General features: G+C 50.9%; 13 protein-coding genes across 13 annotated transcripts; 4 read left to right on the forward strand and 9 right to left on the reverse strand.

Annotated features, from left to right (window-relative positions):
- Positions 1-303: 303 nt before the first annotated feature.
- Positions 304-1,564, reverse strand: P153DRAFT_275458 (lytic polysaccharide monooxygenase; the record flags this gene model as incomplete). The annotated part of the gene is made up of 3 exons (XM_033662936.1): positions 304-565; positions 848-1,072; positions 1,122-1,564. Coding segments are annotated over 3 exons (930 nt in total), but the record flags the coding sequence as incomplete, so codon positions are not given.
- A 764-nt stretch (positions 1,565-2,328) lies between these two features.
- Positions 2,329-5,059, reverse strand: P153DRAFT_188919 (uncharacterized protein). The gene is made up of 4 exons (XM_033662423.1): positions 4,707-5,059; positions 4,574-4,659; positions 4,429-4,524; positions 2,329-4,376 (listed from the first exon to the last, which is right to left on the reverse strand). The coding sequence occupies exons 1-4, from the start codon at positions 4,948-4,950 to the stop codon at positions 2,622-2,624; spliced, it is 2,181 nt and encodes a 726-aa protein (XP_033526710.1). The 5' UTR covers positions 4,951-5,059; the 3' UTR covers positions 2,329-2,621.
- Positions 5,023-5,606, reverse strand: P153DRAFT_188942 (uncharacterized protein). Its single transcript, XM_033662424.1, has one exon. It carries the CDS (start codon positions 5,499-5,501, stop codon positions 5,169-5,171), a length of 333 nt encoding a protein of 110 aa, XP_033526711.1. The 5' UTR covers positions 5,502-5,606; the 3' UTR covers positions 5,023-5,168.
- A 709-nt stretch (positions 5,607-6,315) lies between these two features.
- P153DRAFT_383213 (uncharacterized protein) lies at positions 6,316-7,631 on the forward strand (the record flags this gene model as incomplete). The annotated part of the gene is made up of 3 exons (XM_033670211.1): positions 6,316-6,363; positions 6,457-6,799; positions 6,847-7,631. The coding sequence occupies 3 exons, from the start codon at positions 6,316-6,318 to the stop codon at positions 7,629-7,631; spliced, it is 1,176 nt and encodes a 391-aa protein (XP_033526712.1).
- On the reverse strand, positions 7,625-9,326 carry P153DRAFT_364742 (alpha/beta-hydrolase). The gene is made up of 4 exons (XM_033667666.1): positions 8,769-9,326; positions 8,548-8,713; positions 8,052-8,474; positions 7,625-7,989 (listed from the first exon to the last, which is right to left on the reverse strand). The coding sequence occupies exons 1-4, from the start codon at positions 8,851-8,853 to the stop codon at positions 7,704-7,706; spliced, it is 960 nt and encodes a 319-aa protein (XP_033526713.1). The 5' UTR covers positions 8,854-9,326; the 3' UTR covers positions 7,625-7,703.
- A 143-nt stretch (positions 9,327-9,469) lies between these two features.
- On the reverse strand, positions 9,470-11,627 carry P153DRAFT_364743 (glycosyltransferase family 2 protein). The gene has a single exon (XM_033667667.1). The coding sequence runs from the start codon at positions 11,402-11,404 to the stop codon at positions 9,770-9,772; it is 1,635 nt and encodes a 544-aa protein (XP_033526714.1). The 5' UTR covers positions 11,405-11,627; the 3' UTR covers positions 9,470-9,769.
- A 972-nt stretch (positions 11,628-12,599) lies between these two features.
- Positions 12,600-13,678, forward strand: P153DRAFT_189106 (uncharacterized protein). The gene has a single exon (XM_033662425.1). The coding sequence runs from the start codon at positions 12,737-12,739 to the stop codon at positions 13,358-13,360; it is 624 nt and encodes a 207-aa protein (XP_033526715.1). The 5' UTR covers positions 12,600-12,736; the 3' UTR covers positions 13,361-13,678.
- On the forward strand, positions 13,289-15,045 carry P153DRAFT_364744 (glycoside hydrolase family 16 protein). Its single transcript, XM_033667668.1, has 6 exons — positions 13,289-13,375; positions 13,427-13,853; positions 13,903-13,918; positions 13,969-14,194; positions 14,243-14,780; positions 14,831-15,045. The coding sequence occupies exons 2-6, from the start codon at positions 13,644-13,646 to the stop codon at positions 14,870-14,872; spliced, it is 1,032 nt and encodes a 343-aa protein (XP_033526716.1). The 5' UTR covers positions 13,289-13,375; positions 13,427-13,643; the 3' UTR covers positions 14,873-15,045.
- A 210-nt stretch (positions 15,046-15,255) lies between these two features.
- P153DRAFT_189132 (uncharacterized protein) lies at positions 15,256-18,036 on the reverse strand. Its single transcript, XM_033662426.1, has 2 exons — positions 17,805-18,036; positions 15,256-17,748 (listed from the first exon to the last, which is right to left on the reverse strand). The coding sequence occupies exons 1-2, from the start codon at positions 17,820-17,822 to the stop codon at positions 15,385-15,387; spliced, it is 2,382 nt and encodes a 793-aa protein (XP_033526717.1). The 5' UTR covers positions 17,823-18,036; the 3' UTR covers positions 15,256-15,384.
- Positions 18,037-18,250: 214 nt separating this feature from the next.
- On the reverse strand, positions 18,251-18,742 carry P153DRAFT_285328 (uncharacterized protein; the record flags this gene model as incomplete). The annotated part of the gene is made up of 1 exon (XM_033663389.1): positions 18,251-18,742. One exon carries the CDS (start codon positions 18,740-18,742, stop codon positions 18,251-18,253), a length of 492 nt encoding a protein of 163 aa, XP_033526718.1.
- Positions 18,743-19,309: 567 nt separating this feature from the next.
- P153DRAFT_383219 (uncharacterized protein) lies at positions 19,310-20,418 on the forward strand (the record flags this gene model as incomplete). Its single annotated transcript, XM_033670212.1, has 3 exons — positions 19,310-19,561; positions 19,659-20,045; positions 20,095-20,418. 3 exons carry the CDS (start codon positions 19,310-19,312, stop codon positions 20,416-20,418), a joined length of 963 nt encoding a protein of 320 aa, XP_033526719.1.
- A 162-nt stretch (positions 20,419-20,580) lies between these two features.
- P153DRAFT_394487 (uncharacterized protein) lies at positions 20,581-21,727 on the reverse strand (the record flags this gene model as incomplete). The annotated part of the gene is made up of 3 exons (XM_033671314.1): positions 20,581-21,113; positions 21,170-21,529; positions 21,610-21,727. 3 exons carry the CDS (start codon positions 21,725-21,727, stop codon positions 20,581-20,583), a joined length of 1,011 nt encoding a protein of 336 aa, XP_033526720.1.
- Positions 21,728-22,324: 597 nt separating this feature from the next.
- On the reverse strand, positions 22,325-23,239 carry P153DRAFT_285501 (uncharacterized protein; the record flags this gene model as incomplete). Its single annotated transcript, XM_033663402.1, has 1 exon — positions 22,325-23,239. The coding sequence occupies one exon, from the start codon at positions 23,237-23,239 to the stop codon at positions 22,325-22,327; it is 915 nt and encodes a 304-aa protein (XP_033526721.1).
- Between the last annotated feature and the right edge of the window lie 89 nt (positions 23,240-23,328).

The raw sequence follows: 23,328 nt of genomic DNA on the forward strand, positions 1-23,328 counted from the left end.
GAAGCACAACCCATGGCATCCACAAAGCCCTCCCACCCAATGCAAACGCCCCAAAAATGCGACAAAAACCCTCTATATAAAAAAATGAAACTGCACAGCAGCACAACCAAGCCCAACCACGGAACCAAGCCGAGTGCCCCAAAAAAGGAGCGTGGAGAGTAGATCACAGATCCCTCACAAAAAAGAACGTATGAGTGAGAAGAAACCATCCACCGTCGTAAATCATCAGTATCATCATCTTCTCCATCTTCATCGTCGTACTCCCATCTACCACCTCCCCGGAACCACAACCCTGGACCCCACAACCCTCGGGCGAGTAACACGCCCATTGTAAGCGCGGCGCGCAACGACGCCGTTGGAGCAGGTAGTGCCCGCTGCGACGGCCTGCCATACGATCTGGCCGTTGTTGCAGAGCCCGAATTGGGTGGTGCCGTTGCACATGATGGCGCCGTTTTCGGTGCAGGTCGTGCTGCCGCTGCTGCTGCTGCTGCTGCCGCTGGAGGCGGGGGTTGTGGGCTGCGCGGGCGTGGCGGTGCCGCTGGCGACGGGTTGTGCGGCCGAGGGGCTGGCGGTGACGGTGAGGAGGGTTGTCTTTGTCGAGGGGAGGGGCGTGCCGCTTGTGGCGACGGGTGCTGCGCTTGATACGGCGGGTGCTGCGCTGGATGCTCCGGGGGCGAAGGCACCGTTGGATGCGGAGGGGACGGCGGCCGAGTATTGGCCTGCTGCAGATGTGGGCGCGGCAGAAGCTTCGCCGGCTGCGGTAGAGGCAGCTGGGGTGTATTGGCCTGCCGCAGATGTAGGTGCGGCGGATGTAGGTGCAGCAGAAGCTTCGCCGGATGCTGCAGACGAGACCGCTGGAGTGGTTCCAGATGAAGAACCGCAGCTGCCGGTGGGAGCCTCCTGATCGTTGGTGGCGCCCTTCTCCACAACCTGTCCCGGGTCGGGGAACGCAGTAGCAAAGTTTTGAGCAGTCGTGCAGCCCTCACCGATGTTGGCAACAAGCATATCTGGGAGCGCACTGAAAGCGGTCTTGTCGCTTGCACCACCCGTAACTTCGATAGGGGCACAGTTCCTGTACAATGTTAGGCTTTTGGTCAAACGATCATGTGTGAGATACATACATGTACAGTTCAGGAGCTCCTGACATCTTGGAGAACCATGTCCAGGCAAAGGTGGCTTTACCGTTTGGAATACTGTCCGGAAGCTCGAAGTTGTACTCATTGGTTGAGCCATCAACACCAGGGCATCCGCCCTCAATTGACTTGATAACCTTGAATACGGAGTTCTCGGTGGGCTCTGTGTCCATAGTAACTGAGAGTTGGCAAGAACCACCACCGTGCACGGCGGTACCCTTGAACTTAATGGTTTGTTGCTCTCCAACTGCCATGTTGTTCATTGTAGAGACGGTAAATCCATTTTGCGACTTGCAGGGGAACTGCGAGGCGGTGATAGGACTGTTATCGATCTTGTCGACACTGTAAGGCACAGGTGAATCCATGATAATGTGTGCGTTCGTGAAAGCAAAAATAGCGGCCACTGCCACAATGATTGATCGGAAAGACATGATGAAGATGGTGATAGTGATAGTGCTGTTGGAATCGTAAAACGATAGATGCGTAAATGAATGTGGTATGAATCAGAAAGGACTAGACCAGCTAGTTTTGAAGAGAATGATGCGAATACAAAGAATGTAGAAGCTGCCGAGAGAATGTGTTGTAGGATGAAGACTTGGTAGGACAATGTGGCATTCCATTTTATATGTTGTGCGAGGCAACATGCCCACCGCCACGCTTGCTTCTGTCAGGGTTCCCGTTGACGTTCCCCTAATCAAACGGTCGGCCTGGAAGGTGACAGCCCGTACGCAAAACAATGGGCATGAGAGACGTGTATTGCCCCACAGCGGCGAGCGTCTACATCGTGAAACCGGCAGTCCGGGTTGACTGAGGCTGTGAGCCAAAGAAAGCTCAACGCAGTTGCAAGGTGGACGCAGGTACATTGTGCGTGGACGCCTCAGCGGGAAGGCCATGGCCAGCATACACTCGAGGGTACCATGTGCTAATTGTCGTCCTAAGTAGAGGTTTCGTTTGGATGGTGCATACGGTCGGTCATTGGTCCGGGGTGAAGTCGCTTAGCGGGCCGGGAGAAAGTCCGGACTCCTTGTTTCGGGACGCGTCGCATGTCCGATTCGATGACCCCTGTCATTCGTGGTCGATTGGTGGGCTGCTTGTGTTCTTTCGTGCACCGGTGCGTGTCTTTGCAGCCACGTCTTGCTCCACAGCGGTTGCTTTCAAAGCTTGGTCTTTCTTGAACCTATGCAAGGTCTGTATCTCTCTCGGGCAAACACGACTGGCTGTAGTAGAGTGTCATATTTAGGTCGTAAATTCGCTTGGGGCTAATTCTTGAATCGCGGCTGCCATTGTTGGTCCAAATTATTTTTTGAGACGCTCCAAGTCCCACCAGGACACCACGACCGCGGATCGCTGTGTCCTGTTGCCACCTTGGAACATCGAGTCCGCGGCAATGCTTTGTCCGACACTGCGCCACAACATGACACGGGACGGCGATCATGAAGGGTCCGACAGAGTAAACCTCGCTCATGTAGCATCGGGTAGTTGCATCTTTCAGCAATAGAGACGTTCTCGATCGAGTTTTCGCGGGGGTACTCCTGTTGCAAACGCAATATGACCAACTTCTTCTTCGCCACATACGTCTCCAACATAGACTTCCACATCTTTGAGTAATCTTGCTCTTTCCATGGCATCCAACATGCTACCCCCAATAGGCAGTTTCACATATTGGTTCTCGTATGTCATACTCGTCACAAAGCCGAACATATCGGGACCAAGTGTCTGTCGCTTGAGACACAAGCATGCCACTCCAGTGATAAAGACTATACTTGCTGCAATAAATAACATACCCAGCCAGGCAAAATTACAAACAAAGATGTCATGTGTTTTGCTTATGGTTGCGTTCGTTGTTGCTCCAATAAAATAAAGGTCTTCGTTGTATGTCTTGTCTTGAAAGGGAGTGTACCAGTTGGGGAAAGTGGTGTTCTTAACAGATATATTCGAAGGTAGATATGCGTCGACGTCTTTTACTGGCAAGGTGTCTGGACCAAAGGCCGAGAAGTTGGCTTGTGGTAGGTTCCCCAGGTACGCATTTGGTGCAATAGTGAGCTGATAGTATGTATTCAGCAACAGAGCCAATCGTCTAGCGAAAACATCCGGGGCCAAGGAAGAGAGGTCTACCCAACCAGCATTGTCGCCGTAGTTTGCCGTAGGAGAGACGAGCCGGAAAGAAGAGGTATTAAAGAGGAATTGCTCGGTTGGGTTGGAACCTCTAGACCAGCCAAAAGTCTTGGGGAAAGCCGTAAGTGCCAACTGTGCTATCAGGATATGATCAAAGGCCGTGACTTGTCCATCACGAAAATCTGATCGAGAAGGTCGAATCTGTACTGCAGAGCATTGGTCCATTGTACATTTTACAACAGTTTCGGTGTGCACTTGTCCCAGGGAACAGTTTGCGATACCGAGAGTGGTATTGCCCTGAAAGCCAAACCCGTAGCTTGAAGCATAGGTGATTTTGCGTTTCGGGAAGGCCCGGCCTTTCATAGTTTTGTTGACAAATCCAGTAAACGAGTTGAAGCGACCATCTCCATCGTCCCCACCATCAGTCAGTGGGAGATCAGTTTGGAGGAAGAAAGTTGCAGTCTTCCCTCCGATGGTCTTACTGTTGCCACCCCAAGGGCTGTTATCGTCCGACATGTTCTTCCAAATCTGGCCGGGCACAAGTTTTTCCAACTCAGTATAATTGAATTTGTTCGCAGGAACCCTCACAAACGGTTCGCACTCTACGTCGAGTTGAGATGTTTCCAGGGTGAAGGTTCCGTCTTGATCGAGAGGCCGTCCCATAACAGGGATACCGACCAACGAAGAATAATCCTCGGGACGCTGGAGATCAGAGGGAACGGTAATCCACCCGTCAGAGTCTGTTTTCGATGCATTTGAGGCATTCAGATATGGAATCTTGACGCTGCCCCAGTTGTCTTCTGGTCCACCCTTAACTTGAGAAGAAGCTAACAAAGCTGAAGCATACAGAGCTTCGACTTGGGTGAGTCCTCCGTCACTTTCGACGTATGTACCGCTGGTCATTGCCCAGACCGCAGAGCCTGGACCCGTTGAGAGATATCGGAGTGGAGTGTAGTACTGGGCTGTACTGGTAGACTTTTCCAGAAGACGGAGCGATGCCTGACCGCCTATTGGAGACATAGCCCAAAGAAACAGTAGGTTTGCTCCAACTAAGGTTAGTCGTCGCATCAGCAGTTGACTCTCGACCGTGCCCCACACAGACTGGCTTGCTGCCAGTAGCTCAAGAGTCTTGGGTTATGTCAGACTTTAGGTTTATACGTAGCATGGGTGATTGACTGACACTGAGTTTAGCTCCTTTCTCGGCCAAGTATCTTGCAATCATCTTCATACTACGGCCACTAATAGCGGCAAACATAATTGGGAATAATGTTGGACCCTCGTCATAGTTAGCGTAGCATACAAAACCACATACTCGATTTACTGACAAGTTGAATGGCAGATGTGACTTTGGAAGCGAACACATTTCCATCAACAGGTTCGCCGTTTAGCGTGATGACCGCTATTCCAAGGACTAGAACAGGTAAGTAGAAACAAAGAGTTGCAGCAACAAACACATACGGATAAAGTAGATGGGTAGCAAGACCAATATCACATCTCCCATACCAAGAATCCAAGAAATCCAAGTGTGTTTGCCCAACGATCTTGCTTCTTCAGGCCAACTCGGTACTCGAGTTACTGTTGTCGCCCATGTTTTCGACTTCGATCCCAATCCGGGTTGGACTATTTGATCCGACTCTTCTGCTGTCGAGCCAAGAACGTGGCGTTGAAATGGGTTCCATCGTGAACTGGTGCGGGCAGTCATGATTGCTGCTGATGTCGTCTATCACGCGGTGTAGTACAGTCACCAGGACTGATGCGAAAGATGCGGCTGATGGTTCGCAGCGAGCGAACGCTTCTCTTTTTGCAGAATGCGCATGCGGCGCAGCCATAGCGAATCCAACATCAAGCCACTAATAATACCTACCACGAGAGCGCTTATTGTGGTACATATTTACAAGGCGAGCGGTGTACACGAATCGGTTATGAGGCTTGAAACTCGAAGCGCTTGAGTGGGCCTCGACCATGTCCCGATCGAGTCGGGCCGGACTGACACGTAGCGAGCGCGTATTTCATGACGGCGCGCGAGAGCGGAGATGCCCGAATAGTACCGTCGAGGTCGCTGCAGATGCAGAGCGCAATGACTGATGACGGAGCTGGCCAGGTGGTGAGTGCCTGAAGCTCACGCGGGAACACCCCAATCGCCAAGCACGCTAAACCTGTACTGAGTTCTGCAATCAAGCATCGCAACACCTTTTCATCCTCCTCAAATTTAAACAATATCTTCCTGAGACCTCTCGTCAATAGAAATAGCATTCGACGCGCTCTCGACTGTTGAGATCAAGAATCCTTCAATGAAACGCTTCATGATCGCTTAACGCTTCCGATCTTAAAAGCGTCTCGAGTCCTCTCAGGTTCGCGCTGGCATCGTATGTCTTCACCGTTGTGCATGGGCACTGAGGAAAGGTCATCTCCTACAAAGCCATGAAGGGCAGGAAAGACAGTTTATGAACCCAAGGACTGCGCATGCGACATGTGCACGTGTCGCTCGGTGAGACATTAGGAGCTCATCGACGGACGGTTGACAAGGACCGTGACGGTTCTACACTTAATAGAACTTCATCGCACGGTATCGAAATCATACATAAAAAAGGCGAACAAAGTTCGATTTCCCAATTTCATTCTCGGTCTTGGGAGCTGCAGACATTCGCACTCGCCAAAAGTCAGTCTGACGCTACCATGGTGAGGCGCAGACATGCGACCCCCCAACCGGTCAATCGTGCGTGATGAACGACAGGCGCAGTTTTCAGCTGAGCGTAAGAACAGATACGAGGTTCGGTCGTGACAATGTGATTGACCTAGAAATGGTTGCCTGACCGGTGAGTCTCTTCGGTGTCAAATATGTCTATGTCGTTAAATCATCTGGCTTTCGCTCGTGTCGTATCTGTTCTGTAAGCCGCCGAATAAAATCTGGGCTGTTCACTACATGTCGTGCTTCTTAACCCACAAACGATCTGAACTTATCCACTGCATGGTATCGTCTGAGTAATTCTGATATACATTGCCTTGCTTTCTAGATCATCTTGAGAAGATTGAAAACCACCAGTCGAGCTCGATTCAAAGTAGTTCGATGTCATACCAGAAGATGGAAGTCGACGCGCACGCTGCGATAAAGACGGTAAGTCTACTTCTTGACTGTTGCCAGCTTATCATCCATCAAAGCACACATGTTGCACCACCTGGGATACTAAACACTGACCGATTTATGTAGACCCAAGGCACGTTGCAGGAAGCTGTACTTGTAGTTTCACTTGTCCGCACCTTGACGAGCTCATTCGGCTCTGCTGTCGATTTGTACCGAAAGTTGAAACGCAGGGGACATGATGAAGAAGATGATACGAAAGATCACTATCGCACTCAATCCCGAAGACGTCGCGATTCGGCCTTAGACCATGCATGGGATCGCCATCACCACCCGAATTTGAAGGTCGGCTCAAGAAAGGATCATTATGGTGATAGCGATGAAAAGGACCTTACCACGTCGTCGTTTTACATCCAAGCCGAGTACGATCGCGGATATCGTGAACTGGGAGAGAAGTTCGCGCGAGGCGACTGTACGTATTGCTCATACAAGTACTTGTCCAGACACTGATGTGGACAGTGATGACGCAAGTTCAACTCCAATCACAGATCATACAACTCGAACAGACTCTACTCAGCATCTACTCAGACCTAATGCTGAGCACTTACATATTGCCCTCACATACGCACCTGGCCCGTCTCGTTCAAACAACACGCTCTGCACGTGTAGCTGCGATCCAAGCACTGAAGATGCAATACCAGCGCATACATGTACATGTTCAGCCAGAAAAGCCAGAAGTACACCGACCTATGCCAGGTGCTTTCCCGTTACCAACGCACGCTCCTCGACCTCACGAGCCCTCTACAAATACTGGTAATAGGAAGCCGAAAAGGAAAGCTAGAAGCCGGAGCTCCGACTCATCAGGTTCTGCGCAGACATTGATCCCACGATCAAAGCCCAAGCCCCATCCGCACGCGAACAAACTGTTTTGCGTTTATGCCAGAGACCTTCAGGGCGACCTACAACTTCCCCTGGTGGACAACTACAAGACTGGTGGCAACAACAAATGCCCATTCTGCCACGCACATGCTTCTATACGACCCGGAAAAGCCTGGGAGGTTGTTATGAACGACAGAAAGAAGCACGATAAACACGGACGTGGTGCGCTACGGAAATTCATGGTCGGCACTCGCTTTGTGATCAAATGCCATAGAGAATGGGGCGGTTTTGCATGCGTACTGTGCGCACAGTTCAAGGAAGCGGATACGGTATGCCGAGGCGTCGAAGCGCTGGTGGAACATTTGTGGAGAGAGCATACGGGTGAGGAATTGGCGAAGGAAGAGGATATTGCAGAAGTTGACTGATATTAGATACTGTTATAGTCGTCGATGCGAGCTTCGGACACGTTACGTCCTGGGTATAGTTAATTACATAATTCAAAACATGGCAAACACCTCCACACTTCCTCCACCCTCGCCTATCTCTAGGATGCCTCGCTTGGTCTTGCTAGCAGCGCACTCATATACGCTCTTGAAGTACCATCTGTGGGCTTCCACATCTACCAAGAGCCAAGCTGAGTTCCCCTTCAGGTTCACTGATCCTTCGTAGATTTTGATATCGCCTTCGTTCACATCCTTCTTATTCCCTTTATTAATGTAGTATTCGGGACTAATGTGAACATAGCCCTGGATGATCAACGGTAGCTTGGGCACTGGGTCATTCCTGAAGGTGAAGATGCGACGTTAGTGATAGCTCAGATATATCTAATACAAACGACTACATACCAGTGTGTGACTCTGTAATTGCCACCTGGCTGATTTGTTATATAATCGCTCAGCGTGTTACTCGCTACCCTTGGCGATCCAAACGTATACAGAGCGACGGTGTAGCCTGTGTTACGTAGTTGAGCAGCAGCTAGCGCAGCAACAGCGCCGCCGCTTGAGTGTCCGGTAACCACCACTGCGTAGTCGGTGTAAGTGGTGCGTGAATCTTTAACAGCTGCTAGGACGCGGTCCCGCGCGTCGAGCCAACTGTTCCAGAAACCGTGATGCGCCGTACACCCAGAGCAGAGATCGGTGTCCGTATCATCAAAGTCGAAGTTGGTGATCCAGTTGTCGACGTCTGAGCTGCCGCGGAAAGAGACGACGATCATTTTGTTTGTGTGGTCCACTGCGACAAATCCTGTGACGTCGGTAGAGGTTTCCTGTCTGATGGTCGTTAGCCTCGTTGGTGACTGGGATACGAGATTCCCATGGAATGTAGTGGATATAGAGCGCTTACCTATTGTACTCGATTACTGTTGTAGAATCTGCAATCTGTACATACGGACAGTTTTCTGAACCGCATTCTATCTGGTCGCCTGGCGAATCGAAATTGCTTGCGCAGTATGCTGCGGAAGCATACTGTTCCATCAAATTAAACGTGTTGAGAAGACTCGCATCAATACCTGTCTCATGTCAATGCCTCATATCTATTACGATGGCAGGGATGAATAGACATACCCCTCTTCTGGCCAGCCAGAGGAGCCGCATAACTCAAAGTAGCACTAAGTGAAACGATAAGAAAGAGTGTCGAAAAATAAATCATAGTGTGAATGAATGAATGAATAATCGAAAGAAAATGAGTGACAGATAGAACCAACAAAAGCGCACCAGCGACGTTGGTGAATAAAGTGAGCTTAGCCAAACCTCATATACTCTGCTCAGAGTTCCCATCGTTTCTTCCGATGGATGGTTCCCGCGGACTGCATACACTCACACAAAACAAAGGTAAATTAAGATCTCTATATAGGACAAGCGCGTCGCAATAAGAAGCCAAGCCATGCTGCCACGCTCTGTACCTCGCCGTGACAGCGCAAATAACCAGAACGATTGGGGAGTGTTGACTTTTCGGGGCTTGCCCAGTCACAGCAATTTTGGAGTTTCATGACATGATTGGCTGTGCGCGAAAGTTATCTTGCGGGTGCCCGGCGTCTCGCGGCGCCCCACTACGTCTGGAACCGAGGAAACGAGTCCGGCAAAGCTCTGATAGCGATGGTAATAGGGCGGATTTGGTTGTGATTCGAAGCTCGTTTAGAATCAAAGGAAGATCGTGAATTGTGATGAAAAGATCATCAGTTAAGCGCACGCTAAGACTGCTAGCGTACTTGAAATGCCGGCTCGGCCTTCCCTTCACTCCTCTCTCATTCTTTTTCCACGCTCATCACTAATTCATCTCATCTGTTACCATCTCCACGATTGATAGACTGCCTCTGTGATTTCACCTGTTGGACTCTCTGTCAGTATGGTCAAAATAGATAGTATGAGGTTTGTAATGTACTATTTCATTCGTACCACGAATACGTGCTACCTACATGGTTATATGTGACAAGGTCAGAACCGTCACACGCCAGCGATCTATTACCGTGAATATGAAAAAAGACGGAGAGATAATACAAAAGGAAAGAAAGGAAGAGGACATGCATGTCCCTGAACTACACCATCACGCCAAACCCATCAGTCGATTACTGATTTCGCGCGGGCAACTTACGGCCAGACCAAGCCAAGTCCCAGAACGTGAATACTGTCCAGATCTTGAGTAAGGAATGGTAGTAGGTGAAGAGGGGGTACGCGGGGAGCAGAAAGTAGAGGAAGAAATCCACAGGGTACGCCCAGAACCACGGGATCGTCTTCACCAGCTTCGTCATCCAGATGAACGCGACTAAGCCTCCAAGCATAAAGACACGACGAGAGGACTCGGCGTACAGGTTGGTCTGAGTAAAGGCGTATACTGAGAGGCTGTCCCAAACGAGCGCCGCGTTATACATCCACGGGAAGTATGTCGTCCAAACCGTTAGAGGCCACTTCCACCAAACAGTCCGATCAACAAAGAGAGCGATCGGGTTTTGGCGGAAGGTGGTGCGACTCCAGCGCTTGCACTGATCAGGGAATTTCAGAGGAAGCTGGCCTAGAACCGTAGTCATTGTCGCTTCCTCCGAGCACTGGATCTTTACGTTCCAGCCGTTGTTGATGACCCAACGTGTTAAGAAGTTGTCATCGTCGGCGGTGACAGGGCCCCATCCAGGAAAGTGGTCGCCAAAGTGGAGAATATACTCGTGAAGAAAAGCGTCTGTAAAGCGATCATTGTTCACGATGCTGGTCCGAATAAGACTTGATCGGCCAGAAACACAGAAGACTCCTCCATCTGCAGCGTTGGTCGCGCGGATTTCGAAGTTGTGGCGAACAAGATAGAGACCACCGATGGTATTCCAGAATCCGGCTTGATACTGCTTCCATAAGCTTACGAAAAAGTTCGCTTTGGGGTCATAAGGATGAGGTAGGCGCTTTACCCACTTCCGAGTACCGACAAACCCTACCTTCTCGGAAGCAAAGGCTGGAAGCGTAGCTTCAAGGAAACGAGGATGCCATATAGCGGTGTCATCGACCATGATCAGAATATCTGTCTCGACGCCCTTGAAGCCGTGGACCACTTGTTGACGCTTATTTGAAACGCGAGCATTTAGTACTTTGATATCGGTTGTCACAGCTATAGGCCCGATACCATGCTGCTTCTGGTAAACAGTGTGACCTGCTGCGATGTCAGCCAACATGAGGGGGAGGGCGGCATTGACCTGCTCGGCGGCGGAGTCGGTATTGGTCGAAAAGATGAGGCGAGCTGGGTGGTTCATCAGAATTGAGGTCACCATCTGATCATACACTGTGTTTCCCACAGGACCCACAGTCGGCACAATGACGGTACAATCCGCTGAAGTGATCTTGAAATCAGTGGGGGCGACCGCTGGTTTGTACTGGAACCAATACCAGACATTGACCAGCGTCCGCCAGTAGCGAAAGATCATGAGAGCTCCGAACACGAACATAGCTTTATCATTGACGTGCTGAGTAACGATAGCCGTGCCCAAGAAGAAAGCTGCCGGGATGTTGTGGCAAAGGAGTCCGAGAGATCGTAGGGTGGATGGCGGATTTGGTCGACGCCGAACATCGAAGATGAGGAAGCTAGTCCAGAGGATCATGAGGCATAGTACTATGGTACCCAGGATGATGGGCCCATCCACAGTGGTCGTCGCAAACGTCTTGGAGATAAACCCAGCGTAGAAGAGCATTGAGTTGACCATGAACAGTATTACTGATGTGGCCATGTTGATTGTGGTTGTATTGCAGTTGATTATGGGATTGGTTGGTTTGCTGGAGGAATACTACGAGTGGTCATTGATAAACCCACTGAGGCCTCCATTACTGCGCTACAATGAGGAGTGAATGTGACTGTGTTCTATATCTGTGAACAGTTATGTCTGTCAATGCACAACGTGCGAAGAACTGGCAACGTGCTTCGAGATGTGACAACAATGTGGTGAACGGGAGCTGTTGCACTGGGACTGCATCGACATTGTAGTTAGTGGCAGATGCAAAAACTGAAGAAAATTGAAGTAATCTGGGAATCAAGGTATATAGATTTTGGTATATAGTTGACAGGTTTTATCGAGGAAGAAACGCAGAAACTAAATAACCTTATGATATTTATGTCGCTTCTTGTTTTGACATCACATCAAACAATGGCACAATGCCGAAAGAGGGAAACAAATATCTTCTCAAAACTCGCAATACAATTGTTCAGTGCTTGTTTCTTGTGCTGAACAGTTCTTGGGATAGATTGTGTGTGATATCCAAGATTACTCAGCTACTACATTAGAATATTTCCCTCACAAGAAACTGGTTGTAGACTTTCTAGAGGTCGATGCCTTTGTATGAATCTCTAAATGAAAGAAGCCATCATGTCGAGAAATCGTAAACCGGTATAGTACTGTTCAGGTTTATGTGCATTGTCTTTGAGCGTACCTTCTATAGAAACAGTCTACTTGTGGTGGTATCCTTTCGAAAAATCGAGTTAAACACTCGAGGACTGACACCTTGATCAACGGATGACGAAGAGACACATTTTCTAAGAGATTCGGGCCTCTCCAATGGCGCTTTCTCGTGATGGATGTTAGGGAAGAAAAGGCGCTAGGTCCAAATACGGAATAGTCGTTTTTGGCTGAGGAAGGCTACATGCACAACTTTCTCCCTGAGAGTTGGCACTTCCATCACGTCAACTCATTTCACCCTGCTCCCAAAGAACCCTCATTCTCCAGTCCTCTATGTGTCATCTCCTGGGCGAGTAAAAGGAACTGGTGCGTGACCATAGACCTGCTCCAATAGGCCAACATATCCGTTCTGCTCTCAATCTGAGTGTGGCGCCCAAGTCTCCTAAAGTTCCTCAACACGGCATAACCCTTGGTTCTGTATCTTCAACTCGACTTTTCTATCGTAACTATAGGCCAGCAACTGCGAAGCAGCCCAACACATTGTAAGGCCGCTACCTCTTGCCACGCGGGCTCAGCGCGTGCACAAGTAGGTCCCACACAAGCATGCATCTTCAATCGAATAAGGCGTCGCGAGTATTGGCGACGTCTTTGTAGGCACGTGCCTTCCAGATGATCTCCGTTGTGACCTTCACGGTCAGATGCCCAGCGACTGATGGCGGGGCACGTACGTCAGTTCATTTCATACTTCCAAATTTCCAAACACAAGACCTTTCATGCTTTCATCTCGCAATTCTCAGCATGGGTTATGCGATACTTTTTGATTTGATAAGACTGAATTCAGACGAGTTCAATTGTCCCTGCCGTTTCTGTTGTTACTCTCCGTTTCTGGCCCGTCGATTGGGCCTCTTTACATGGATCATCTTTCTAAAACTCGAGTTTCACTTCTTGCCGGCCATGGTTACGAGTACTGAAATGCTGCGAATTGTACGATACAATGTTACGATAGTCCAGAACATGTTGTGGAGCGCTGCGTACATTCGCTCTCTATATATTCTTTCTTCACTAAGCCACCACCAGGACTATACTGACCGTGGCAAGTTCCCAAACAAAATAGAGTATATATTGCATGCATTGTCTAGGGATCCCTGTTACTACTACTCTCTCGCTAAATGTCCCTTGGCTATTCGTCTCGTAACAACATTCACATGCAAAGCTGACCAACACTACTACCATAGGAGCATGCACACGGGAATTTATCAGCCGACATGTTCACACTGTCTCCTCAAGCCTTGACATCTCGCCGCAAAGGCTGGTTGCCCAACATTGACATGGTTCCCTGCCCAGACTGATTGATTTTAGATGATTTCGCAACGGAGCCAGACGTCCGCTTCCATTTTCCGTGCCACGCCTGATGAATACTGGCAATATGGTGTTGAGAAGCTAGTCACATTTACATGTTAGAGTAGGGATTTCATCTTGGTATGAGACACTGCCAACCCAGAGTCTATGATCGCGGATATGTTTATAAGGACCCACGGCATGCTCTGCATGATATTTGTACAACTCAACGATCATCATGCTGCATTTTTACCCAGCTATGCGGTCCAAGACTGTTGTTGTGTCTCTGACACTCCTTGTACATTACATCACTGCGCTCCCAGCTGGGCCCGGATATTGGCCCAACGGCACATATTCTCCCACTTCCGATTTTCAAACTGCTGCAGCCTACAGCTTGATCGACACATACGATGCGAGCAACTGGCTAAACAAGTTTGATGTTCAGGCTGTACTTGACCTCCACAACCCATCTATCACACCTAGCTAATATGAACTAGATAGCTGATCCTACACGTAAGGAGTACGAGTACATTTTCACCCTCAAATTCTAACATAATATACAGATGGCTTCGTTGAATACGTCAACGCACAACAAGCTCAACAGCTAGGTCTACTGAAGACGCAAGGAAAACAACTCTACATGGGCGTGGACTCAACCTCATTCCTGAACCCGCAAGGTCCAGGCCGCAAAAGCGTGCGTGTCCAAAGCAAAACAGCGTACAACCGCGCACTCGTCATCGCCGACTTCGCCCACGTTCCTGGAAGTGCCTGCGGGTCATGGCCAGCTTTGTATTACCCCTTTCTCCTCGAACTCTCCTCACACTGACTCCCACATAGCTGGATGGTCGGCCCCAACTGGCCCAACCAGGGTGAAATCGACATCTACGAAGGCGTGCACCAGAACACATACAACCAAGCCACCCTCCACACCTCACCAGGCTGCACCCCCACCGTCGGCGCCGGCGGCGAAACCGGCCACCGAGCCAGCAACGTCGACTGCGGCGCAGGCGGCGGCTACAACGGGTGCGGCGTGCAATCCAGCGCCGCGACCTCCTACGGCACGGCCTTCAACGCCAACGGCGGCGGCGTTTACGCCACGCTCTGGACGAGCTCCGGCATCAAGGTATGGTACTTTGCGTCTCGAAACGTGCCGGCGAATATCCGCAGCGGGAACCCGAATCCTGGCAACTGGGGCGCACCGATGGCGAGCTTCGCGGGCTGTGATTTCGACGCGAAGTTTAGGGACTTGAATATCGTGTTTGATATCTCGTTTTGTGGGGATTGGGCTGGTGGGGTCTGGGGTCAGACGGCGTGCTCTCAGATTAATCCGAGCTGTAATGCGTATGTGGCGTCGCAGCCGCAGTCGTTTGGTGATGTGAGTATCCTCCTTTGACTATTTTAAGGTGTGAGCTGATGTGAGTGTAGAGCTACTGGCTTGTCAACTCTGTGAAGGTGTACAGCGTTTGAAGCCATGTTGATGGTGGTGGTGGTATATGGATTTCGGTTTGTGTATATATTCGGCACATGTTTTTCTTTTCCTTGTACATACTCAGCATGTTCCCCTTCTCTTTGCCATTCATGTATATACCGTCCTCTGTTTCGCCACTGTTCATGTAAATACCATCTCTCTTCCACATTCCAAGCTCAAGTTTGCGTTTACGTTCAAGGTTGAAGTTGCGTAGAGCTGTGTGAATATCAGCTGAGAGTAGAGATAAATGCATAGACAACTTTCTTCGTCTAGCATCAAAATCGAGATCAAGCCAGTCAGTCAGCCAGTATACATAAGTTCCTCACATACAGCAGCGGTCATGAACTATTGAAATGTACCGAATAATATGGTCTGCCTCAGAACCGCACGGCTAGCCAGCCATACCTGAAGAGCAAGATTCCGCAAGAAGAGCAAAACGCCTATTCCATCTATCAAATATCATACAATCGCCACCAACAACGGGAAAGACTAGAACATCAATACACTCTTTCTAGAACCATCGCCTCTCCTCTAGTTTCGCCCAACACCTCCCCTTCTCGCCCTCCTCCCTCGGCCCCACATATTCCAACACCTGATCATCTGCCCCAATCCTGATATCCAAATCGAAAATATCCTTGGCGACTCTCCTCTCTTCCGTAGCGCCGAGACAGAAGCTTGCGCGCACCCTGACGCCACCGGGCCTCGCTTTCGCCACGGGGCTCAGGTAGGGTGCGATATCGTGGGCGACGCGATATGCCAGGGCTGAAGGCGAGAAACGCGTTTTGAGCGCAACAGACCAGCGGTTGAAATGCTGACGAGGCACGACTGTGGGGTTGAACTGCGGCATGTGGCCGGGGTCGACGGGGTGCTCGCGACTTGGGGACGTGGGCGGAGTGACCACGACCAGAGCGGTGGAAGAGGGTGAACGGGTATCGTGCCAGGAGCCGATGATTTCGGAGTCGCGGTATGCATTCTCGAACCATGTCAGCAGCCAGAAAGACACGACGAGTTGGCGCAGATTAGCGAAGTGGCGGAGCGGTGCGAGGAGTGGGCGCGTGATTGCAGTCTGCTGCGAGAGAATGGGACAGCCGTTGTAGCCGCATATCTTCAGCTCTTCGACTGTGGCGGCATGATGGAGAGCGATGTTTTGCAGGAGAGGGGCCCGAGATGGCCCGTCGTAGTCGGGCTCGAAGTTGTTGTGGTCTTCTGATACGGTGAAGCCGTTTCTGTAGGCTTCGAGGATAGCGTCGAGATCCTCCTCTTCCAGGTTGTACACCGTATCTGAGCTCTGCCCTGGATCAAGTTCTTTGAGTTCGCGCCCCTTGTCTCCCCACGTGTTTCCCGCGGGAAATGATACGCCAATGAGAACAATCTTTTTCAAGGGACACCAATGCAATGCTCTAAGTATCTCTCGTTTCTCGTCTCGGGGGATGCCACCTTCTAGTTTGATCTGCTGTAGCCTCCTCATATGCGGGGCAAAGTCGGCGATGAATCTCCTCCGACGAATGCGTTCTTGTCGCTGTTCGGTGGTCCTACCTTCGTCTGTGAGCGGTTCCCCATGGCCTACATAGCAGGTGTCAAGGCGAAGGTCGGTCAACACTGTAGCCAGGTGCGCAATCAATCTTTGTGCACGGCTCTGTGTCTCGACTGATGGCTTTACGTGACTGTATATCTTATCTAGAGGCCAGCCCAGGCATTGAAGCTTTGGATGCGCCTCTAGAAATGTGAGAAATGTGTCTTCCAACAGGAACACGTCATCAGGAAGTTTTGTAAGTGGCATTACGGCGTTTCGAATCTGAAAAGCGCGGAGGCTAGGAAATCTCATTCTGCTGAGAGCATTCAAGACATTCTTTGTGTTATCGAAGGAATCGTTTTCACTTCGGCGCCAAAGAATCCAGTCGAGATTCAAGCTGGTAAGTGTCGACGCCGAACATCCCAACAGCCAACGGGTAGGCTCTACAGTCGGCGAGGAAACTCTGATGTCGTCCACCTCGCTTTGATACGCATCGACGAAATCTCTGATATCAGGGAGCGTTGCCCAAATTGCGGCATCAAGTTTTGCTGCCTTAGCCTTCAGCTCTGGCCCATTCGGATGATGCCATCGTTCCGGCAACCCTTTCTCAGCAAAACGCAACGTTGTTTCAACCCAACCGCCTGCGCCATTGTGCATCTGGTAGGGCTGACCTCCTCGCGAAAGTTTGAAGTCCATGAAATCCATGCCCTTCCGCTGCGTAGTGCCTATCGCCTCCTCTCTCATGCGCCGAATACGAATTGATTCCAGTCCTGTTGCGCAAGCTGGTAGAAGAAATTGCATCGTCGAGATGGAGAAGGTACAGCTTTCCAACCACAGCTTGCGGAGAGGCATGCGTCGCGGGCGATTCTGGTCAAGGAAACCTATAATCAGTGCGCTTGTGAGCCTCCAGTGCCCATATATCAACCTCAATGTGTGCACATTGACGAGGTTCCGTATGGCCAGCCTGAGCAGAATGTGTAGACGATCATCTTGCGAAAGGTTTTCTCCGTGGAAGTAGGTTCGGGGGAGCTCGTTGAATATGTTGGGCGTGGGGAGGTGGCAGCGATGGGTGAGTGTTTGCACTTTGGCCGCGATGGTGGGATTCGTTGCCAGTATGTAGAGTTTCTGTATGATGGGGGTATCGTCGTGCTCATCTGACGCGTAGGGTCCGCGTTCCTCCCACGAGCCAACAGGACCTTCCTTCACGTGGAGTCTCCGTTCATCGACCAGGCAGACATTCTGCCAAAGTACACTGGTTGCGCAGCGATTGAGTGTCCTACACACGAGCGCGGTGCTCTTGAGCGTGGGCGTAGACAAAAACGAGACGATGAGCTGTAGCAGCTCGTTGGGCAGGTTTTCTAGCTGAAGGGGTAGTCAGCACATGTATGCAGTCGAGCCTCGCGTCGAAGATGCTGTACGCAGCGGTAGATGTGCATACCGCTGGCGGGCGACCTTCAGTCGTTTGGCTTGGAGCAGCCAAGCAGGACCTGCGCAACACGGCGAACATCTCGGTTCTTCTACCGCACACATAAAAGAGTATTTAATGAATGAGGGGAGAAGTTAGCTACATAAGGCTGATAGCTCTGAGCCTTCGACGCGTTGTGAGCTCCAGCATTAACGATCGCTGATCAGGCGTTACACATGACGCAATGCCCCGCAATAATCGTCCTACCTAGCCGTCGCCTTCACATATCACACACCCCGCCAGCGCGTTTGGGAAAGTCGTTGTTCGCCGTTGATATCGTGGTTTGGGAAGAATCATCTCTAGTCACATCCCCTACAACAACCAGAAGACACCAAAGTATGCGTATCCGGGTGCGCTGTAGCACTCCCTTGACGACTGGATTGGCATCTACACCAACTCCTACACCTCTCCTACGTCTTCCTCGACTGCCTCATCTTGGATCCTTTTGCCCCTCATCTTGAACATGCCAACACTCGGCTTCACATCCTTAAACCCAAATTTTGGATATAGTTTCTGCCCTGCTGGGTCCGCGACCAAGCTCACATACGCAAGCGGTGCGTTCTCGTCGACATAATCCATCAGCGTCTGCATGATGCGCCCCCCTAGTCCCTTACGCTGGTGTTGTGGGAGCACAGCGACATCGCAGACCTGAAGAAATAACGCTCCATCGCCCAATAGACGCCCCATCGCGACCGCCGTTTGCTCCGGTCCCGGGGTTGTGTCGTTAAGCATATGTTTGCGTTCGTAGGCTAGGAAGCAAGCAAACGAGTTGGCGAGGGACTTTGCAATGGGTTCGAGTGGGGGAGGCGTGAGACCTGCGAGTTTTCGTATGTCGTGATATACCTGGGGTGTCGGCAGGCCTTCGAGAATGACATATCCCGAGTCGCTCATTGTGATTGAAGAATAACAGGTGAGGTTCTAGGTTTTGAGGATTAACCCTCTCGACTGAGATATCGACAAATGAGTCACACTAGCATACTGTGTAAGGCCTCCCCGGAATTACTCTGGATCGGGTTAAGGACAGCGGAGAAACCTCAACCCCACATGCTCGCTCCTCATGCTAAACCACATCCTGACGTATTTCTCTCTTTCTTCCATGGCTTTGTTCGATGCACCAAGTGTACCTACCTCTGTGCTATTAAGCTCATAGCCGGTTTCGTCACATGCACTGTCACGCGACAGATCGCACATTATACCGCTGACCTTTGACGACATCACCAGCCATATCAGCGTATGATATTCTGTCATGAAGCCTCGTATATGCCAAAATCTGAGACAGGAAGCCACGATGCCGCCTCCCGCACCTGCCTGACCAGATCTACCCCAACATTACACCAGATCGCTGAGCAGATCCCCCGCCTCTTTTCCCTGTCATCTCAGGCCTTCCCCCCTCTCATTAGTTATCTCTTTCGCCTCGCTGATTTGCTATTTCTTTTTACGACTTGTTGTCTCCGTGAAATGAGCGGCCCACTACATACCCAGGCGGCCGTCGAGTCTGAAGACATGGAGCAACAAATCTCCTTGCACTATCATGTACTCAAAACCGCTCTTGCTATATTCACCGCTCCATATCGCCGCGCCTTCAGACTGTACACCTGGAGACCACTCAAGGAGATACGAGCTGCAAAAGGAGACAGCAAGGTGCTGATACCGCTGATCAAAGATTGGAAGGAGGACAAGTATGGTGAACTTCAATCTGTTCAAGTTGCGGTAAGTAAGATAGTTTCTTCATCATGCCCTTTTCTTCATGCTCTATGCTTTCCTGCCACAATATACTGGGACGACAGTTGAAACTCACAAATTGCAGGCAACCTTCTGCGGCGGCGCCAACCTCTCAATATTGTCCTACGCCAGTACTTCGGACTCGATATGGATCGCAGACGCGTTGTGGTTCAGCTCGCTCATATGCAGCATATGGGCTATTGTGACGACTATCCAAACGAAGTCCATCCTAGACGACCTGCCCGCACGTGAGGAGTTGAACTTTTCTCTTCCCGAGTATGAAGTACAGCGTGTACAACGGACGATCTTGCGATACACAAAGACGCCTGGTATCAACCACTGGATTATGGTGTTTGTGTGGCAGTTCCCGTCCATGACTATGGCGTATGCATGGTGTACCTTTCTCGGCGGACTTACGGTGTATATGTGCACACCTTTCATTCAAAATTTGCCGTGGCAGGATCGACACAAGGTATGAATAACGAATTGATGATACACAACTAAGCTAACAGCGGTGATAGGTTGCGATTGCCTACCTGGTTGTGGGATTCATCGGGCTTGTCACCTACGTCCTCTCCACGGCTTTCGTCTACGTAGGAGAGAAGGACTTCGAGCGTTCTGTCGCCAGCTCTCATATTAGCACATGCATTACCGCGAACGAGCTCGAGGCTGGCATACAACTCAGCGGTGCTGGAAACTCGACCAACAAGACTAATAACGCTAGTGTCGAAGAGACGTTTGAGAACGCACGTGCGGAGGCGTTCATCGGGTATGAACACGAGGAGCGAGCCAAGAAGAAACCAGAGAGAGCAGAGAAAGCATTAAGGAGACAGTTGTTGTATTAGAAACTAGTTTAGTAGCTATGAAAGATTCCCTACCAAGACCGGGCGATCTCTCACTTCAAATGCTATCAGGGGTATATCTACATGGAAAGAAACAATCCACACAACTCACACGACTTCATCCAAACCACCATGCACCACCACACATCCCTCCCCTCCAACCCCCTACGGAGCCAATATACTCCTCACAATACACAAAATCCCATTCTCTGGACAAATCTTGCTGCGATTAAGTTGTTTATCCACGGGCCCCGTCGGCCCACTCCCAAACTTCGCCTGCCCAAACAGCTTAACCTGCCTCTTGTCACTCGTCGGATACTCCATATCACCCCAATGCCCACGGAACCCCAGCCACGCAACCGGCGCCTCTCCACCAAACGCCTCAAACGCACTCGTCCCCGCATCGTACTTGTAAAACCATGCCGCGAGCAGCGGATCCCACATCACGCCGCGGTCCGTGTAGTCCTGCAATACGCCACCCGGCAAGTTCAGGTTCGGGATTACATGCGAGTGGATGCCGGGGATGGCGTAGTTTGCGTGCGAGCCGCTGGCGACGTAGACGACAGGGCGGAGGCCGATTTTCTCCACGGCGGCGTACGTGAAGGCTTCGCCGTTGGCGTGTTGCGAGTACCAGATTGCGGTGGGCAGGCCATTGGTGAAGCGGACCATGGTGTGTTCCCAGTCGCCTACGTGGTTGCCTTGGGGGTGGTTAGTAGGGAATAGTGGGTGAATGTGTGGGAAGGGGACCACGCACCGAAATTCAAAGCCTTCCATCCTAGCACTTCGCCGCCGTAGTTGTAGGCGTAGAAGTACATGTAAAACGCATCGACGACGCCATTCCCCTTGTCGTTCACGATGACGGAAGCAGTTATGGCGTTGTTTGTTTTCCCTGATGCGTCGGGCTTGGTGCCTTTTATCCAGCTGGGGTTCTTCGTGACGTCGTCGTTGGAAGTTAGATAGGCGTCTGCGCTGACCTGGTCTAGGTTCGAGAGGGTGAGGGGATTTGAGGGACCTGGGACTGCGGCGAAGTTTACGCGTGGGGTTGTGTTGTTGAGGAAGAGTTGGAAGTCGGTGGGAAGGTATGGGTCGGTGGAGTGGAGGAAGAGGATTGGCGCTGGGGGTTGTGTGAGTTGAAGTTCTTGGTATGGAAGGGAGTGCGAGGATAAACTTCTCCTCGATAACGAGAGTACTAACCATATTTCATCACGTAGTCTGGGACATCACTTGGAGCCTGTCTATCGTGGAGATTTGTAGGCGCGCAGATCACACTTGCGACGAGCGCGATCACGGCGAGAGCAAGCTGAGGGAACATATTGCTACCAGTTGAAAGCGAAGTTGAGTCGATTGCAGAACGAAACCGGTGTCGAGATTGATCTTCTCCAAATCTTATATACAAACGCCCACATGCGTCTTTCACTTTCAATTCCCCCGTTCCAATATCGCAGCACTCCTACTACCAACTGTTGATTGTCTACAGCAGACGATCTTGCTTTCGGACATATGCGCAGAAGACAATGCAAACCTATCATGCAACCCTACCCTGACACGTTCCCACTCGCCCATCACCCTATGAGTATTTGATTCGCTTCTCAACGTTCCCTGCACCACATCCGACGCAGCTGCCACACTTCTCGGCACACCCTCTCTGCGCATGTCATTGCTGCGAGCAATGAATGGAGCGAGATTGATGGAGGCCCAGGGGAGCCTGTCAGGCGGGAGTGGCACGAATGGATGTGGCGTTAGCGCGATGAGGCTGCAGGGATGTGGCGCCATGTGATTCGGTGGGGACGAGATCGGCGTGCATAGGGGTTCAAACGGGGAGGCCGATTCGGGAAATGCTGTGTGCGGCAGGATTTTGCGGAGCTCGCGATAGAAATGGGTTTCTCTTGTCGCGTGTAGGTGATGGGTATCAGGCCGTAGTAATCGGCTCCACCAAAAGTGGTTTCTGCTTCTTGACAACAGGCTCCTCTTGCTCGTAGACCTCATCTATACGCACACCAGGAAACTCTGTGCGCAAACGTGCAGCCATATATCGGATCCCCCACTCTTCCGCTTGCTTGTGTCCTACGCAAGCCACCGTTACACCTAATGTCCTCGCAGCTTCTAACCCAAGTGCACGCGGCTGTCCAGTGAGGTACAGCACATGTCTGCCTGGCGCGTCGTCGTCTGGTGCTGCCCAGCCCGCCTGCTGGGTCATGTCCACCACACGACGTACCTCCTCTTCGTTGAACGCATTCATGATCGCTACGACGCGTATCTCGTCTGACAGTCCGTCATGTACGTGCTCTAGATCCCCAAACTCCTGCTGAACATGCTGCAGCAGCAGTTCTCGAGGCGTGTGTATTTGCCCGAGGATTCCAATCTTCCTTTCCGGATCCCCTTTGTACCCTTGAATGCAGAGGCTCTCGCCAACGTTCATTCCAAGTCGCTCCGCCAACGGCAGGTTCCAGCCTGTGGTAAGAACTTCGTCGAAGGAAGTGTGACTCGAGAGAACGAGCGTGCCTCGGCGCACATTACGCCGGTCGAGCGTGAAGGGTCTGTGAAGGAAGCATAGCGTCCGCGGTTGACGAGTACTGTTTGCTGGAATCGACAATGTCGAAACTTCACTCAATTCGGCCGGCGGGTAGCCTATGAGTGAGTATACGCCGGGTGTCGGAGTAACGCTCAGCACAATGTGCTCGACGACGGCGGTTCCTGGATCGTAGCGAGGGTTGCGCGGGACGTGGTAGAGGCGCGGTACATCATTCTCCTTGTGTGGTAAGACAGACGTGACGAGCTGAGTCACAAGAGCGTGGGTAGGTTTCTTCTGTTTCTGGAAACCCATTATGGATGTTATTAGCTTCAGCATTCGCAGCTGATGGATATGATCAAAAGGAATATTCGCTTTTGAGTTCGAAGACGTCATCGAGGCTC

This window comes from Dothidotthia symphoricarpi, assembly GCF_010015815.1.
Source record: "Dothidotthia symphoricarpi CBS 119687 unplaced genomic scaffold P153scaffold_5, whole genome shotgun sequence".
NCBI classification, from domain to species: Eukaryota; Fungi; Ascomycota; class Dothideomycetes; order Pleosporales; family Dothidotthiaceae; genus Dothidotthia; species Dothidotthia symphoricarpi.

Excerpts from the sequence above, each read along its gene's own strand:
- P153DRAFT_188919 (XM_033662423.1), bottom strand. The coding sequence starts at position 4,950 with ATGACTGCCCGCACCAGTTCACGATGGAACCCATTTCAACGCCACGTT. Across the intron at positions 4,660-4,706 it reads GCTACCCATCTACTTTATCC|TCCTTGGAATAGCGGTCATC; the intron begins GTATGTGTTTGT and ends TACCTGTTCTAG. Across the intron at positions 4,525-4,573 it reads TCACATCTGCCATTCAACTT|GGTCCAACATTATTCCCAAT; the intron begins GTCAGTAAATCG and ends AACTATGACGAG.
- P153DRAFT_188942 (XM_033662424.1), bottom strand. The coding sequence starts at position 5,501 with ATGCTATTTCTATTGACGAGAGGTCTCAGGAAGATATTGTTTAAATTT.
- P153DRAFT_364742 (XM_033667666.1), bottom strand. The coding sequence starts at position 8,853 with ATGATTTATTTTTCGACACTCTTTCTTATCGTTTCACTTAGTGCTACT. Across the intron at positions 8,714-8,768 it reads TCTGGCTGGCCAGAAGAGGG|GTATTGATGCGAGTCTTCTC; the intron begins GTATGTCTATTC and ends GACATGAGACAG. Across the intron at positions 7,990-8,051 it reads AATTACAGAGTCACACACTG|GAATGACCCAGTGCCCAAGC; the intron begins GTATGTAGTCGT and ends CTTCACCTTCAG.
- P153DRAFT_364743 (XM_033667667.1), bottom strand. The coding sequence starts at position 11,404 with ATGGCCACATCAGTAATACTGTTCATGGTCAACTCAATGCTCTTCTAC.
- P153DRAFT_189106 (XM_033662425.1), top strand. The coding sequence starts at position 12,737 with ATGATCTCCGTTGTGACCTTCACGGTCAGATGCCCAGCGACTGATGGC.
- P153DRAFT_364744 (XM_033667668.1), top strand. The coding sequence starts at position 13,644 with ATGCTGCATTTTTACCCAGCTATGCGGTCCAAGACTGTTGTTGTGTCT. Across the intron at positions 14,195-14,242 it reads TGCGGGTCATGGCCAGCTTT|CTGGATGGTCGGCCCCAACT; the intron begins GTATTACCCCTT and ends ACTCCCACATAG. Across the intron at positions 14,781-14,830 it reads AGCCGCAGTCGTTTGGTGAT|AGCTACTGGCTTGTCAACTC; the intron begins GTGAGTATCCTC and ends ATGTGAGTGTAG.